Raw genomic sequence first — 17036 nt, forward strand, 5'->3', positions numbered from 1 at the left:
AGAGCTAAATTGTTAGGATGCTGACTCACTCTGTGCTGAATGGTTGTTATGCTATCTGCTGAGCGTTCTGACTGCCCACCTCTTGCTTCTGGATGAAAGTGTTTGATCTGATAGAGAAGTCACAGAAGCCGAAACCTATGGGCTCATGGATTCAGGTATTTTCATTTAAAAAGGGCTTAGTAGGTTACCTTGTACAATTTTTACCTTATACAAATTTTATTGTGAAATAGGAATAGCAACACAAGGTCTTTAAGAAAAGATCAGTCACTGAAAAGGAGAATACAAAACTTAAAAAAAAAAAATTAAGTTACCCAGCCACAGAAAAAGTAAGCAAGTTGTTAAAGAAAACCATTTTAACTTCATCTGCCTGGTGGGATCTGAGAAAAAGATATAAAGTAGGTCATGACTCGTTTCTTCTGAACCATAAAGCTAGGCTTCATTCATATCTTTCTGAAGCTCCATGAAACTGGGCTAGATACCAGCGTATAGTATAGCAGACTCTGGGCTAAGAACAGTCTGGGCTAAGAACAGTTTATAATTTGTGAATGTCCTGCAATCCCTTTTAAAAGAATGGCTTTCCAACATCCACTCCCCACAGTTATAGCAAATGAATAAAGAATATAAAGTCCTGAGAGGAACACATTTTACAAATAAAATAACTGATAACTAGAAGGCAGCCATTAACCTATGCAGACATTAAAATCCAGAGCACGTTTCCTATTGGAAGTAATCTACAAAGCCGGGGCAGCTACCCCCACCTACTTCCTAAGTTTCTTTCATGGAGCACAAAGAAAAATGATCAAGATATTTCCAGTTATTGAATTATAAAGCAGTTCCAGGAAATGTCCCTTGGCTCAGTAAATGAACATATACCCCCACCTCCACTCGCCAAGTGCAGTGAGGAACGCTGCTTGCCTGTGTGTGCTCTAGTTCATTTCTGTGTTGAATAATTCTTTCTCTTGAAATAGCTCAAATAATAGAGAAAAAAAGCTTCTAAAGGTTCTTCTCTCCCCAACACATGCAAAGCATTAAGATTACATCTGCTACAATTTGAAAGATAGAGCTAAAAGCAGCTACCCAGGCACAGTGACAGCCAAGTGAGGCAAAGCTTGTTATGGGAGAAATGTAACCATAGCCCACAAGCAAAATACCAGGGCCTTTGCAGACACAACACAAACAGCCATGCCACCAGTGAGAGTTAAAGGGATTAATCCCAAAGAACAGGCTTCTGATCATTAAAAGTGAGTCTCCTGTGTCGCTCTGAGAGTTACATAAGCCTGTGGATGCTCCTCCCAGCTGTCTCTTCACCAAACTGAAACCAGTAAGTTATGTAACGATTCTAAAAAACACTGCGGCTTGAAAAAAAAAATTTTTTTAACACAGGCATGAGAAAAAAGGAATCTGCTGGGCAGATGAGATACTAGGTTTGACACATATTAAATTAAACCAAAATAAATCCTCGCTCTTTGATGCTGAAGACCACAGATAAAGAACCAACATCGCTTTGGGATATTTAAAATCAAGGACGGTCTCATCACCCCAAACCTCTAGCAGACAGACTTATGGCTGCCAGCAGGCACTTTTAGAATGGTAAAGGAAGAGTCACGGCAGAGAATGTGAATTAGGCAAGAATGGTGATAACTTCTAAGACAGGATGGAAAATAATACCTTGGTGCCCTGGGAAGGAAATGCTTCTTCAAAATCAGCCAGGATTTGCTGTCCTAACTCAGCCTGGGCAGCCTTCACTCTGCAGGGAAAAGAGAACATGTTATTGCCTGGTGTCATTTTCATATATCCATAAGTAAGTATGCAAAGATCGATTGGGCTCAGATTGGGTGGTGGCTAGAGAAGAGAGGTCACGCACTAGTTAGTAGCGGCTTTATGACCAGGACTCAGGCATCTGATTTACTGCCATGATGGATTTTCTATATCCCCAAGTTTTTCTAGGCTAAGCCTCGCCTGGTGTAAGGGAGTATATGTTTATCTTTCTAAGGTGTCATCAGGGGGTAGTCACGCCGTGAGAAAATGCTACAGAAGAACCCCCAATCCAATAGAAATCCATGTTGGATTACTGCTAGGGCTGCGTCCCTGCTCTTTGGAGTCCAGAACACAGGAGGACTCCAACCTGCCTCAGAGATGCTGCTTTTTCAACCCTTAAGTCAACATCAGGATCCTAAGTTTTAACAAATGAACAAAAGAAGGGGCACCTGGATGGCTTAGTCAGTTAAGCCTCCGACTTGGTTTTGGCTCAGGTCATGATCTTGTGGTGGTGGGATCAAGCCCTGGGTTGGTTCTCTCTCCCTCTCCCTCCTGCTCTTGTGCGCTCCCTCGCTCAAATAAATAAATAAATGAAATCTTAAAACAACAACAACAAATGAGCAAAAGGAATGTTTCCTAAAGTAAAAAGAAGATTCAAAAGACAAAATAAGGGCGCCTGGGTGGCTCAGTGGGTTAAGCCACTGCCTTCGGCTCAGGTCATGATCTCAGGGTCCTGGGATCGAGTCCCGCATCGGGCTCTCTGCTCAGCAGGGAGCCTGCTTCCCTTCCTCTCTCTCTGCCTGCCTCTCTGCCTACTTGTGATCTCTGTATGTCAAATAAATAAATAAATAAAATCTTTAAAAAAAAAAAAAAAGACAAAATAAGCTGTTACTTGGGAGTGAAGGCCACTGAATGAAGGCTAAAGTTCACTCAGAAGCCTGGCTGACAACAAAAATGAGCTCAAAAGGAGAGGTCAGTACCTAACCTAGCATTTGTGTGTCTACCAGGAGCTCAAAAATACTTGTCGGCTGAGAGGAGAGAGGAGAAGCACCTGGCATGAGAAAGGAACTGTGTGTGTCAGCACCACCTGCAATGATCACGTCCTCCCCCTGGCCGGGGAGCTGGATGCCTCCCGCCAGCCATTCTCACAGAGCTTACTGCCCTAAGCCTGAGGCAAATATCTTACCCTTGCTAGGAGCGCCATAAAATCATGTTCTTCCTTTTTTGGTCTCCACCCTGTTACTTTGGAATTAACTTTTGAAGTTTCTAGAAATAGCAAATAGCAAAACCACAGTTTTTTGGGCTATTCAGCAGTGGCTGGCAATCAACTGAGAAATTTTTTTTTTAAATGAGGGGGATAGGCAGGACCCCAAACAATCTGGTTTTTTTCTGTGGCATCGTTGTAATTATGCTTTACTCCAGGTACTTTTCAGGGATTTGTCACCATCTTCAAAACTTTTAAAACCATTCTTACAGGTGGCTTTGCAGCCTCTTTAGTCACTCAGTGACAGAGATAAGGCTGTTACCGGAGCGGCCCCCAGATCATAAGCAGGGTCAGCCACCTCAAGATGCCAAAGGCACAGTGGGAAGTATGCCCTGAGTGTGAGCTCTGACAGGAGAGCAGAGAACATGCTTCTGTAAAACTACCTCAGAGGTCTTGTGACTCCACATAATGGGCCAGGCAGACAGCCTCCCCTGAGCCCGATCACAAGACAGAGCTTCCAGAGCCTCTGGCCCCTCTGCTCCTGCTTGCCTCTTGGCACCACAAAGAGAGAGCACCAGTTCCTCCCAAGACACAGGGACACTTCCTGGAGGGGAAGTTCTACCCCCTGCCCCCGGCAGGGACATTCCTGGTCATACTCTCATGGCTCCTGAGCACCTCAGTGGTATGAAGGTTCCTCTGCCCTTTACACCCTCCCCCCTCCCCCCAACTCCAGCCAGCAAGAGCTGGGGTGCCTGAGACAACCAGAGCCTATGGCAAGGCTGGGTACTTCCAGAGTGCAGGGGAAGTAAAGAGTATGACTGGCAGATCCCCCTATCATCTTCTTCAGTCTGTTTCCAAAGTCACGTCTTGAGATAGTCTAGACTTAGCTCTGCCACCAGCAAGCCACATGTAAACGAATCATTTCCCTTACCTGGGCCACAACTGAGAAGATTTGTGAAGTAAGAGGGAGGGGATGCAGGCCTGGACCGGATGCCTCTCACTGTCCTCAGGGGGACTGCTTAGGCCTCTGCACCCACCTTCATGGCAAGCTGGCAACAGCAGACCCCTGCACTGGTGACTGAAAGCGGGACCTATGGCTAACACAGGAGCAGAAGAGTGGGCTTCGGAACATAAACGTTTCCATGGAACGTAAGTGTTTCCAAGCATAGTTTTCCAAGTGTCCGTCGATGACTTGGATGAAAGAGCAACCATGTCCCCCTTCCTGATGTTAGTGACGACATCTATAAACCCCAACCAGGCCTCCATGCAGTCTTTACCATCAGTTGCCTCAACAGGATCCTAGAAAGAAGTCAACACTAAAAGAACACATCTTCGGCCACACTCCTTCCTCTGCTAACGAGGAAAAGGAAGTTCCTATGGTAAACAGATGGGACCAGCTGAGACGCTGGTAGCAGAAGAGTTGAGCTATCCTGATTTTCGTAAGAATGATTAAGAAACCTATCTACAACTAATAGAGAAGAGAGTAAATAAAAATTCCTCCCGGTATCCAAGTAAGTCGTCCACTTAGATGGTGACAACTCAGGGTTGATCATACTTAGAAAACAAAGGAGTCACTATGCTCCTCAGAAAGGAAGGTCAACCAATGACTTCTAGCACCTGCCATACCATCTGACGAAGGACTGTTCAAAGATGACCTTTCCTGGGACGCCTAGGTGGCTCAGTCAGTTAAGAGTCTGCCTTCGGCTCAGGTCATGATCCCAGGGTCCTGGCATCCAGTCCCGCATCAGGTTCCTTGCTCACCAGGGAGCCTGCTTCTCTTTCTGCCTGCTGCTCCCCCTACTTGTGTTCCCTCTCTCTGACAAATAAATTTAAAAAACAAAAACAAAAAACAAAGGTGACCTTTCCTACATGTGCTATCAGTTTGCATAGTGGGTGGAAGCAGAAGGATACAGCAAATTATGAAAATTATTTAGACATTTGTAGATAAAGTAATCCTGATGCTTCCATTACCTTGTAAATGCCCCAAGGGAAATACCCTCAGGACTTCACAATGAACTGACCTCCTAAACACACAGTCAGTCCTGGACAGAATGGCTAATGAGTCAGATTAGTCAGATGCTCTATCTCCAAACAGACAGGCTTTCTAGTGGCTCAGTTGGTTAAGCAGCTGCCTTTGGCTCAGGTCATGATCCCAGCGTCCTGGGATCGAGTCCCACATCGGGCTCCTTGCTCAGCAGGGAGCCTGCTTCTCCCTCTACCTCTGCCTGCCATTCTGTCTGCCTGTGCTCCCTCGCTCTCCCTCTCTCGCTCTCTCTGATAAATAAATAAAATCTTTAAAAAAAAAAAAAAAAAAAGAATCCGAATCCAGAATCTTAAGTGTGATTCTGGGGGACAATGAGGCATAACCCTTAGGCTTTTGAAACTGAAGTTCTTTCAGAAAGGACTTGTTGAAGTCACACAGCTAGTCAGGCCATTTCATTCTCTAATTTCTTTCATTGCTACACCATGGAACCCCCCCATCCCCTCCAGCCTGCCAAGTACCTCTCCCATGTAAGAGGTTAGTTATAGCCCCGAAAAAAATTTTTTTTTTTCTGAAAAATATTTTTTAGTTCAAGAGTTTTATGGGTTTCAAGAAAGTGCAAGAATCTTCCACTCTTTCTCAGGAAATACTGACTGATTACTAGAAACATTTGCTCTCATGGATATTCTTAAGCCAGGAGGCTCTGAAATGTAAAGATGATATCAAAGAAAAAAAAATATTTCCCTCAATGCTACATTAACATTTAAGCATTTTCCAGAAGGGTAGCTGGAAGAAATAGCTACATTCAAATCAAAGCCCGTGAACTTCATATTTCAAATGTACAGGCAAAGGTTTCAGAGCACAACCTTTCATGTGACTACTACGATTTATAGAGAGCAAGCTATTAACTGGAGAAACTAAAGCAATGTACAGAGCATAACTCTGCTGCCTTCTCCCCTGCCCCCCAACAAACAGCTATTTCTATCATTTCCAGATGGTTCTACCATCACCGTGCAAACATAAGGGAGGAGAATTCACCAGAAAAGATGCTAAAAATAAGAAATCTGGACTTTCCTCAAACTTTGAGTACCTCTTGAAAAACAATTGTAGTCAAGCACTAAAAACCAGAGATTTCTTGTGTTTAGTGTTACTTAATAGCACATATTTATTCTGTATTAACCTACACAAATTTTTTGCTAATAGGAGTTGTGAAATGAACTAAAAGAAAAAAGTCCTCCTGTTGGCAGCAATGCTACACGATAATGAATGTTCGGAGCACTGAAATACATTGCCAGAATGTCAAATTGTCTCTTTTCAAGGAGAATGTCTTACAATATTAATCACAAAGTTCTTTCAAATTTATAAGAACCACCTCTTTGAAAAATGTTAAAAAGCAGAGTCCTAAAAGACTGCATCCTCTTATTCATCCCTACATTGCTTTTTTAGGAATAGAATTCAGTTCTGCTATATTCCTGCCATCCAATAATGCCACCCAACAAAACCGATTTTTTTTTTTTTTTTAAGATTTTAAAAATTTATTTGGCAGAGAGAGAGACAGCGAGAGAGGGAACACAAGCAGAGGGAGTCAGAGAGGGAGAAGCAGGCCTCCTGCCAAGCAGGAAGCCCGATGCGGGGGTCGATCCTAGGACCCTGGGACCATAACCACAGTTGAAGGCAGACGCTTAACAACTGACGACACCCATGTGCCCCAATGCAACCAAGTGATAACAAACGCCTCCCCAGATCTCCTTGGCCTCATGGTTGCTGTCTTGGTGAGGTTCTTATCTTTTCTGGTCTAGAGCATAGTCTTAATCTCCAGTCCTTTATAGCTACAGTCTATAAGACTTCTACAAAACACAAATGAGATCATGCCCCTCCCTGCTTAACATCTTTCCTGTCCACAAAATAAAGAATAGACTCTTTCACAAGGCGTACAAAATGCGACTCTACCTACCTATGCAGACTTTCACACTCTGCTGTCCTCCAAAGTACCACGATGTTCTCTATTTTTCCTCCTCTGTTCTTGTCTTGCTGGTAAGATCTTACCTATTCTTTTAAGATCAGATGAAAACTGAATTCTTCTGTGACCCTGCCCTCAGCCCTTGAAGGCCGAGTCCTTCAGTTTCTCTTCTGAGATCTGGCTATTGCTTGTACTGCATCTACAACTTCCGTTGTATCTATGCCACACTAGAATTTTCTACTAGTGTCTCTCTTCTGCCCACAACAATGGTGAACTCCTTGAGGGCAGAGTATGTATTTCTTACTTTGTGCTTTCAATACCCTAGCACAGGCCCTAGGACACAGAAAGTCCATAGTGTGTATCTATTAGGTAAATGAAGGAAAGAATAAGTGAATGGGAAAAAAAAGATCAACTCTGGACTGTCACAAGGGTAAGGGAAGGTGATAGTGCCTTCCTTTCCGTTCTCCTCCCCTATCCCCTGAGAACAAGTCTGCCTTCTCCATCTGAGTCTCCTTCTTTCTGGCAGCTGATAAGGCTCTGTTTGTCTGCTCTCTCTGCTACTTCATGCCCCCATGTGATATGGCAATTGGCCAGTTCTAAGTGTGAAGGAGTTAGGAAGGATGGGGGAAAGGGTGGTGATTTCCCTAGTATTCTGCCAAGCTCTGTTCTTACATTCCCTAATAGTCCTATGGCATTTCCACTCTAAGATGGCACACTGAGCACATGCTGCAACCTCCCCTTCCTGTCCCAGATCCTTAGAAATAATAAAAAGGTTTTAATAAAAATCCAGAACCAGGCAAGAAAAGAAGAAGCATGCTAGAAACTCAGAACTGCTTGGTAGCACGGGCTTGAAGAAGGAACCACTGCTGAAAACTGTTTTTCAAAAACGAAAGACATGAGGATAGTGGATCCCATGAGCAGGAGGGACCCTGAAGCAAATGCCAGCAGGCTATGTTGGGCTCTTGCAAGGGGAGTAATGAAGCCGGCCGGTGTCCAGGTCTGCATCCCTGCCTTGAACGCTCAGGTCATGGAATGGGTATGGGTCTGAGAACCTCCGTAGTGGCCAGAGGGCTGACAACATCCAGGCCGATCAGGGAGCCCCCAAGCCCAGATCAGCCACTGGCATATCTACCTGGGAACTCCTCCAGCTCCAGACCCATGTCACCTAAGAAGAGCTATCTGTGGCTCTTAGCTGAGCAGCACGTTCCACCCCCCTCTTAGCAGGTGGCAATAGAAGAACAACCCTGATCAGGATGACAGAGAATCTCAAAGCCAAAAATGAGCTTTCAGTTAGAAATCACCAAACACTGGAGGAATGCCAATGCCAAGAAAGAGTTACCATGCTCAGCAAACCGAAAACCTTCTATCAGAGGACAAAGAAACAGAACAGGCAAATCAGAGCTTTAAAATACATACAATCTGGGGCGCCTAGGTGGCTCAGTTGGTTGCGTGGCTGACTCCTGATTTTGGCTGGGGTCATGATCTCAGTCAAAGTTGTGGGATCAAACCCTGTGCTGGGCTCTGCACTGGGCATGGAGTCTGCTTCAGATTCTCTCTCGCCCTCTCCCTCTGTATCACCCCCTCGTCCTCCCCAAAGAAAGAAAGAAAGAAAGAAAGAAAGAAAGAAAGAAAGAAAGAAAGAAAGACTTAAAAGTTCCAATATTCACATAATAGAAATTCCACAAAGAGAAAGCACAGAGAACAAAGCACAGAAACTACTCAAAGAAACAGAAGAAAGTGATTCCTCAGAACTTAAGAAACTCATGAGTCTCCAGACTGAAGATATGGTAAGTACAGAGCAACATGAAGGATAAGAGACCTATATCCTAGTAAAATTCCTGACCAGCCCCTCTCCCTAATCTCAAAGGCTTCCACAGCAAAAGAAAAATGAAATGAAAATAGATGACCTTATTAAGGAGTTAAGAATCAGATTGACCAGATTTTTAACAGGCAACAAGAAATGCCAGACCAAAGATTCGCCCAGTCTATCATACAACAGCTAATGGGTAGAAGCAATCTGTGTATCCACCCACAGATGAATGGATGAACAAAATGTAGTGTATATATACAATGAAATATTCAGCCTTAAAAAGGTATGAAATTCTGAGACATTCTACAACACGGATAAACCCTGAAACACTGTACTAAGTAAAATAAGCCAGACACAAAAGAACAAATATTGTTTGATCCCATTTATATGAGGTACCTACACTAGGCAACTCAGAGAAACATAAAATAGAACACAGGTTCCCAGAGATGGGAAAGGAGACAATGGGCGTTACTCTTTAATGGATAAGAGTTTCTGTTTGGGGTAATGAAAAAGTTTTAGAAATAGAAGTGGTGATGGTTGTATAATATTGTGAATATAATTAACACCGTTGAGTTGCATACTTGAAAATTATTAACATGGTATATTTTATGTATATATTAAGATGATTTAAACAAAATTAAAAAAAGAAATAAGAAACCCGAATAGACCAATTAATAACCATGGAAGAAATCACAGTGAGAGTCAAAGATCTATCTTTAAGAGAGTAACAAACCCAGATGGTTTTACAGGCAAGATCTACCAGCTCTGACAAAGTATCAATGTCCAGAATATATAGAAACAATAAGAAAGAAATAAATAACTCAACAGACAAAAAGGCAATGGGTAACAGGCATTTCAGAGGAAACACAAACGGCCAATAATCAAAAGATAACTAGTCTCAGTAGTCACCAGGGAAATGGAAATGAAAGGAACACGATGCTATTTTTCATCCACCAGTTAAATAAAACAGGAAAAATGACAATATAAAGCTTTCTTGAAGGTACGGGGAGTGGGCACTCACATACTCTGCAGATGGTACTATAAAATAGAAAAGGCCTCCTGGGAAGGCAAACGTGCAGTGGTTATTAAAATTTTAATTGGACTTTAACCATGACATAATATTTCCTAGGGAAATATTTATCGATGTGCAAAAAGGGATCACTTTTAAAGATTAGAAGCAAACAACCTAGTGATAGGAAAATTATTAAATAACCTGTGGTATGTTATACTACGGAATTCCAGGCATCAATTATAAAGAACGAGGTAGGGGCACCTGGGTTGCTTAGTTGGTTAAGCATCTGCCTTTGGCTCAGGTCATGTTTCCAGGTTCTTGGGATCGAGTCCCACGTCGAGTTCCCTGCCCAGTGGGGAGTCTGCTTCTCCCTCTGCCTCTCCCCTCTATTTGTGCTCTCTCTCTCACTTTCGTGCATTCGTTCTTTCTCTCGCAAAAATAAAATCTTTAAAAAAATAAAATAAATTTAGAAGAATAAAAAGAACAAGGTAGGTTTGTATATCAATGTGGAAAATCTCTAAAATACATCGTGAGGGTAAAACCAAAAAGTAAGTTTCAGAATGAAGCATATGGTGTGAAACCATTTATTTAAAACCAAACAGCCCAAACCCACAAACTGAAACTACAGATTTCTAGAAGTGCACAGATAAAAATCAAGAGGAATCCACATTCACTTGGTAATAGTCACTACTGTCACTGCCTGTACAGGCAGCACTAGACCTCAAGGAAAGCTAAAGGGGACTTCAGTTCCATCTGTATATTTATTTGGCTTTTTTTTAAAATAAAGAAAATGCATACCTATATTACTTACATAATTGCTTACATGATTAAAAATATAGAAACTTAAGGAAAAAGAGGCCTGTGGCAATCAGGCCTGATTAAGAAGACAGAGATGAGAATGCTGGCTGCTGTCAAGGGCCCAGCCCCTTTGTCTCTTCTTTGTTCAAGAAAGATTAGGATTCGTCAATTGTGACCATCTCTGCCTCCTCAGTATTCTCACCACGGCTATTTCTAATAGAAAACAAACTCAATTCACGCCTCTCTTATTCTCCTTTAGAATCTTCACCTTCCTTCTAAGTATCAGGCCTCCTTCCTACTGGCTCTGAACCTGGGACTGAAACTCCCCAGAGGTAGGAAGAAAAGAAGAGGTGAAGTCATCATTTTGTCACATCTGAAGTTCTAGTGGCAAATGAGACTTTCCCAAAACTGCCACAAGAGTACAGCCTGTCCCACGTGCTCTTTTCGTCAATGAGACTTTGCTGTTCCTCCGAGTGAGGGTCTGGGGGGAGACTACGTTCCTTCCTCTAATCCTGGCTGCCTTGTGACTCCCTCCCACAGTGACTTCCAAGGCCTAGTTCTCTTGGGAGGCCCATTCTTGGGACCCAGCCACCTAACCGTGAGGAAGACGAAGCAGCCCATGGAAGACAACCCAGCCGAGCTCCCAGCGGACAACAAGCACCAACTGGCCAGCCACGAGAGTGAGCCCTGGATCCCTCCAGGCCCCCTCCTGACCCATCCCAGCTGATGCCGCATGGAGCGGAAGTGAGAGACATTCCTACTGAGGAAGGTTAAATTACACAAGTGAAATACTTGTCGTTGTGAGCCACTAAATGTGGTAGTGGTTTGTTAAAAGGAAACAAACAACTGGAACAGTTTTCCTCACAAATGTGGATGTCCACCTACATAATTCGCCAACTGCCCCTCCAATGATGCCAGGCCAGCAGCAATCTAAGAGAGATTGCTTTAGAAGACATAGTAAGGAGTGGGAAAGGGATGTAGACATCTATATTCCACCAAGTTACATGAGCTGACATCTGAGGGTCCCTCTTACAAGAAGATGCTACAGTGAACATACTGAGCTAGCTGCTGAAGCACAGCCCAGCGTCATCTTCCTCTAAAGCAGAAGACTGTCTTCTCCAGCGACATTTTACCTTTCGGAAAGCTGCCGGATCTGTGGAATTCCCATATACTTGTGGAAGTGCTCCAGAACATTCATCACACCCTGAAGAAGATTAGCAACTTCTCCATATTGTCTTCGCCTGGTCATAGCTCTGCAAGGGAATAAGCAGTTGAGAATCTAGAAACACACGAAGGACACAAGATACAGATATGGAACAACCTACTTTGAGCTCCAAAACAGACATCAACTTGATGTGGTAACCATTTACTGAGCACTGACTGTATACGGTCTTACACACTGGAGGTGGGGGAAAAAAAAAAAGAACTAATCAAACGCCTCAAAGTGATATCACTTAGTAAGAGAGACACAGCCAAGTACATGAGTGGGATAAATTGAGTTCTCAACAGAAATACACATTATGTCCTATGAGAGGTACAAAAGAATGTGTGGGTGATGGATTCTCATTGGGTGGGGACACAGAATCTGGGAAGACTGTGGATTTGGGTTGGGTATTACGGGATTAGCAGACTTTTGACAGAAAACAGGGATAGGAATGTTACTATCTAAGGATTACAGCATATGGGCAAACCAAACACATCTTCCCAAGATACAACAAAGGACATTTTTAGGCATTTATATGTTAACTCAAAGCTGTAGGTGTAAAGCCAATGCTAAGCAACTCTCCCAGACATGTCTACTTTCCCTATGGTTAATAAAGCTTAAATAAAAGGATGCTAATAAAAGCACTGGGAAGGTCAAATTTGTAGATCTAAATTTTTTATTAGGGTTGGAGTTTTAAATTAAATGTTTAATATGCAATCTCCCTTAAGAAACATTAAAAAAAAAAAAAAAGGAGGCATTTAAAAAGACAGGATCTTCAAACCAACTTGGTGTTATGGTGCTACTGCAGCCTGGTCGGATAGTCTGGTGGGAAGAGACATCTGGAGCATCTGGAGCAAGGGACAAGGAAACTGCTCTTCTAGTCTACTGCTGGCTGGCTCATATCTCTGATCACTACTCACAGGAGAATAGACTAGGGTTTACTGGAGCTTATAACCTTCCTGGAGAGACCAGGAAGGAGTCTGACCCTGTCCATTTCCCAGCTTCAGACACTGCATCTAAATATCTGTGAAGATGTTCTTTCTTGGTCTACACATGAGACACTACTGAGGCTGAGGCAGGGCAAATTCTCAGCCACGTCAGAATCTTGCTGGTAAAAGAGGCGTTTGGATTGCCTCTTATGGTAAATAACCAGTGCCTCCTTTGAATACTACTTCTAATGTCCTCAGCCATCATTCCCTACAGCTCCTCTATAAACCAAACAGGATGCTACCATCTTTGAAAAAGTGGGTTGAGGGACGCCTGGGTGGCTCAGTTGGTTAAGCAGCTGCCTTCGGCTCAGGTCATGATCCCAGCGTCCTGGGATCGAGTCCCACATCGGGCTCCTTGCTCGGCAGGGAGCCTGCTTCTCCCTCTGCCTCTGCCTGCTTCTCTCTGTCTGCCTGTGCTCTCTCTCTCCCTCTCTCTCTGACAAATAAATAAATAAAATCTTAAAAAAAAAAAAAAAAAAAGAAACAGTGGGTTGAAAAAAAAAAAGGGGATGAATGATAAATCAAGACTTTCTTTTTCTCTCTCTCTCACTTTCTCTTTCTTTCTTCCTTTCTTTTTTAAATCCCTGTTTCTATACAGAACATCCAACAGCACTGCAACTGAGCCCAACACAAGTAGGAAAACTTGCTCAGGCAGGGGCTATAGGGACAGAGTATGGTCCCGAATGACTCTGCTGGCCTTAATGGCAGAGATCCACCACATTTAAACGAGCCGTATTCTTGGAATCATCCTCCACACATTGTCTGGGTCTCTTCCACACTCACTTGCAACTCACTTCAGACTTTCAGGTGTTTGTGACGTTTTGAACACCAGAGGGCACAAAGCCAAATGGTGACTAAACACTTGAGACCAATTTGCAGGAAGTGGGGCAGAAGAGTGAGCCTTCCCTGGCTGAGTAAAATACCTATGATGCCATTTTCTTTACGTGGCACGTTCATTTCCTGAGGACCCCAAAGAGAAAGTGGACGCTGCTTACTCGAGGGAATCCACGCCACCTGCTAACATGTGCAGATGGTTCAGTGTTGTGATCGACGTGGTCAGGTGGCGTTTGGCATGATCTAGCTGTTTAATATCACGGGTGATTTCTTTAACCTATGGAGTGAGAAACCACAGGAGAAAAAGGAAGAAGGTTTAGAAACATGGAAATCCATTTGCAAGTAGCTCCACACGAAAATAAGGCAAATGAAGCAAGGAAGAACAAAAAACAAAAAAACCTGAGGTTAGCCCCTGGAGAAAACACAGACATTCTCATCATATAAAATCGAAATACCTTCCAATCAGTCCATTTAAACCTCATCTGGCATTTCTTCAGAAGACTTTTTACCCAGAGGTACAAAATCCTCAACTGTGAGAACTAAATGAACTTTGTTTTTCACCCCAAAAGGAGCGATCCAAATGGCAATTTAGTATGGAGCTTACAGGGTCCAGGAGCCAAGTTTGGCACGTCTCCTCTGGAACAAGGTCAGGAAAGTATGCCTTCTGACAGGAGGGCTACCAGGTTCGATACAGAATGGATAGTATTAGGCGGCTAATTCTGTTGAAATGATCTTTATTCATGAAACCAAGGTTTACTGCCCGATCCCCACCAAAGAAAGACTTGATCTCAAATCTCAAGAAGACTAAAATAATGTAACATATGCCTAACATGTACTGTGAAGTCTTCAGGAGCAAGAAGGTAACTGGGGAAGTAAAATTCAGACACTGTTGACCCAGTAGATCCAAGAGAAATAAACTTTACCTGGAAAACAAGTATATTTTAGTCACTAGAAAAGCACATTCAGTAATAAAGTGGGAACAGTTCTCCAACTTTACTAACATCTAGGCAGAATGTCCAACTAAACTGCCTGAGCTCATGTTGACCAAGAAACTTTCTCAAGAGCAATTTGGTTTCCCAGGTTCTTTGATACCTAGAAGGAAGGGGAGTGCCCTGGACACTAGACACAAATATTCTAGTCCCTGGAAAGACCCAGCTCTCATTAAAAGTGAAAAACGTGGGGAGTTAGGTTCACATGATCCGATTTTTCAGAGTTTGATCACCCTGGGTGAACCCATAAAGTAAAGATGATGACCCTCACAGCTTCCACACCCGTAAACCTGCTAAGCTGACCTGGATCTTGGCAGTAAAAGTCTCTCTCACAGGAACTTCCCCATCAAGCCCCCTCTCCCTGTTACTCTCAGGCCATCAAAGTATCTCTACATCTGTTCCCTGGGGGTAGGAGCAGGGGTATGGGAATAGGCTGAGAACTTCCTGGAATAACTGAGCTTAGGGAAAAACAAGATCAGGAGTGGTACAGTGAACTAGTATAGGAGTTTGGTCCTAGGATCTGATAACCCACTTCCAACGCTGACTCATCACCCACTTTTCTACAGAAAAATCCCTGCACCTCTTCTGAGCTTCCTCAGAAGTCTTTGACTATTGCATTAAGAATCACAGTCATCTGTGACTCTTCTCATTCCCACATCATTATTCAGCCACTAAATCCTAAATCTTCTTTCTGTGCCTCATCACAAAAACTGCCCCTGTCTACTCATCCTCATCCTTCAGGCCCTCCCTGGAGCTCTGCACCAGAAGTGACTGGTTTCTCCATTCCCAGTACCTTCCGTCTCTCCCCATCACATATCCTGTCTTTCCTGAACAAACGGAGCTCATGCAAAGGATGCTCAGGTCAAAGTCACAGGGATCATTATACCTGGAGTTAATGTGCCTGAACTGTAGCCAGGCGCAGCCAAAAAAGGACAAAACATGCTGTGGTAGGTTTTGGACTTAGGCAGCTTTAGGGTTGAATCTTAGCTCTTCCACTCACCAACTCTGTGTCCTAGAATAAGCTCCTTAGCCTCACTGAGTCTGTTTCCTCACCTGTAAGATGGATAATCACAGGGGCACCTCGGTGTCTCATTCAGTTACGCGTTTGCCTTGGGGGCCAGGGCCCTGTGATCCAGACCTAAGCCCAAGGCAGACGCTTAACCAACTAAGTCATCCAGGTGCCCCAATATATAAAATCTTTTAAAAAAATGGGTAAAAAAAAAAAAAAAAAAAAAAAAGATAATAAAACCTAGCTGATTAAGTTGCTGTGAAAGCTAAATTAGATTACTTGTATCAAAGGATATCTATGACAGTAGCTGGCACCCTGAAGGGAGCTCAATGAACATCCATTCTCTCTCCAGTCCCTCCTCCTCCTCCCTTTAGCAAAGCACGAGCCAGGAGAGCAAACTGCTGGAAAATAAAACATCTACTAACTCTCGCTCTTCAGTGAACAGTGGATGGCGCTAAGGCAACACATCCTTGGGGAAAGAACCATAAATCTGAATCCCTCTCAGATGACAGCTGCCTCTCAAAGCCTACTGAATTCTGCGACAAAGCACAAATATTCATATCTTCCCTCCAATGAAAGGGTTCTGTTCCTCTGACCCCTCCTTTGGTAGTTAAGGCCCGTAACACTGCCTGCCTGGAAGGAGGAACAGAAGAGCTGAGGGTAAGAACAGCAACAACCGATTCTCACTCAGGGGCTGTGGGTGTCACACGTGATCTCAATTAATCCCCACAATCCTGGGATGTACCCAGGACTATTACCTCCATTTTACAGTGATGAAACCAAGGCACAGATGGGTTGATTGACTTGCCATGGTTTGTAAGTAGAGGTGCTGGATCCCAATGCAGGCAGCCTGCCTTCAGAGGTTGTGCGCTGCACTACTCTGTCAAGCTGTCCATCCCCCCCCTCCCCACTCCATATCCTTCCCTATCTTGCCAAACGGCCACTGAAAGAGAGCTGCAGGATACACAGAAAGGTGACAGCAGTTCTGTTCCTGTAGTAATAAATCAGAAGAGGAGGTAGGGCAAGAAGACTGTAAGGATTCAGGAGTTTCTGTAACCAAAAGAAGTAGGGGGGAAAATGACATAAGTAATGACTTCAGTCACAAGCTTAGTACTATGCTCAGTGCCCTTCATACATTTAATTTTCCAACAGTCATTTAAGGCAGGTGTTATCATACTTATTTTGCAGCTGAAGAAACTGGAATTCAGACACAATTCAGAGATACGACACTACGTGGTCAGAATGCGAGTGCAGGAGCTAACATTTTACGGTGTCCCCTCACGGAGCAGGAGTGGGGTAGGCTGGATTCCCAAAGAGCAGATAGGCCTCCTGTGTACATCACCAGGAAACACAAATTTGTCAAGGGAGAACTTAATCAAAACCATAAGCACGTATCGTGGCAGGAGACACACCCCCTCCCAGATCCAGTAGCAGTTTTCACGCTACACCATGTTATATGTCGTGTATCTCAACTGAGAAATATATGAC

General features: G+C 43.6%; 1 protein-coding gene across 1 annotated transcript in view; it reads right to left on the bottom strand.

Annotated features, from left to right (window-relative positions):
• The window catches only part of VPS53 (VPS53 subunit of GARP complex), a 136514-nt gene that overhangs the window by 82652 nt on the left and 36826 nt on the right, over window positions 1-17036 (bottom strand). Inside the window, exons 6-8 of the mRNA XM_044248201.1 lie at window positions 13712-13827; window positions 11657-11776; window positions 1669-1747 (exon numbers count right to left, since the gene is read on the bottom strand). Coding sequence (XP_044104136.1) covers window positions 1669-1747; window positions 11657-11776; window positions 13712-13827 — 315 coding nt within the window. The remainder of the gene's footprint in view (window positions 1-1668; window positions 1748-11656; window positions 11777-13711; window positions 13828-17036) is intronic.

This window comes from Neovison vison, chromosome 5 (assembly GCF_020171115.1).
Source record: "Neovison vison isolate M4711 chromosome 5, ASM_NN_V1, whole genome shotgun sequence".
NCBI lineage: Eukaryota > Metazoa > Chordata > Mammalia > Carnivora > Mustelidae > Neogale > Neogale vison.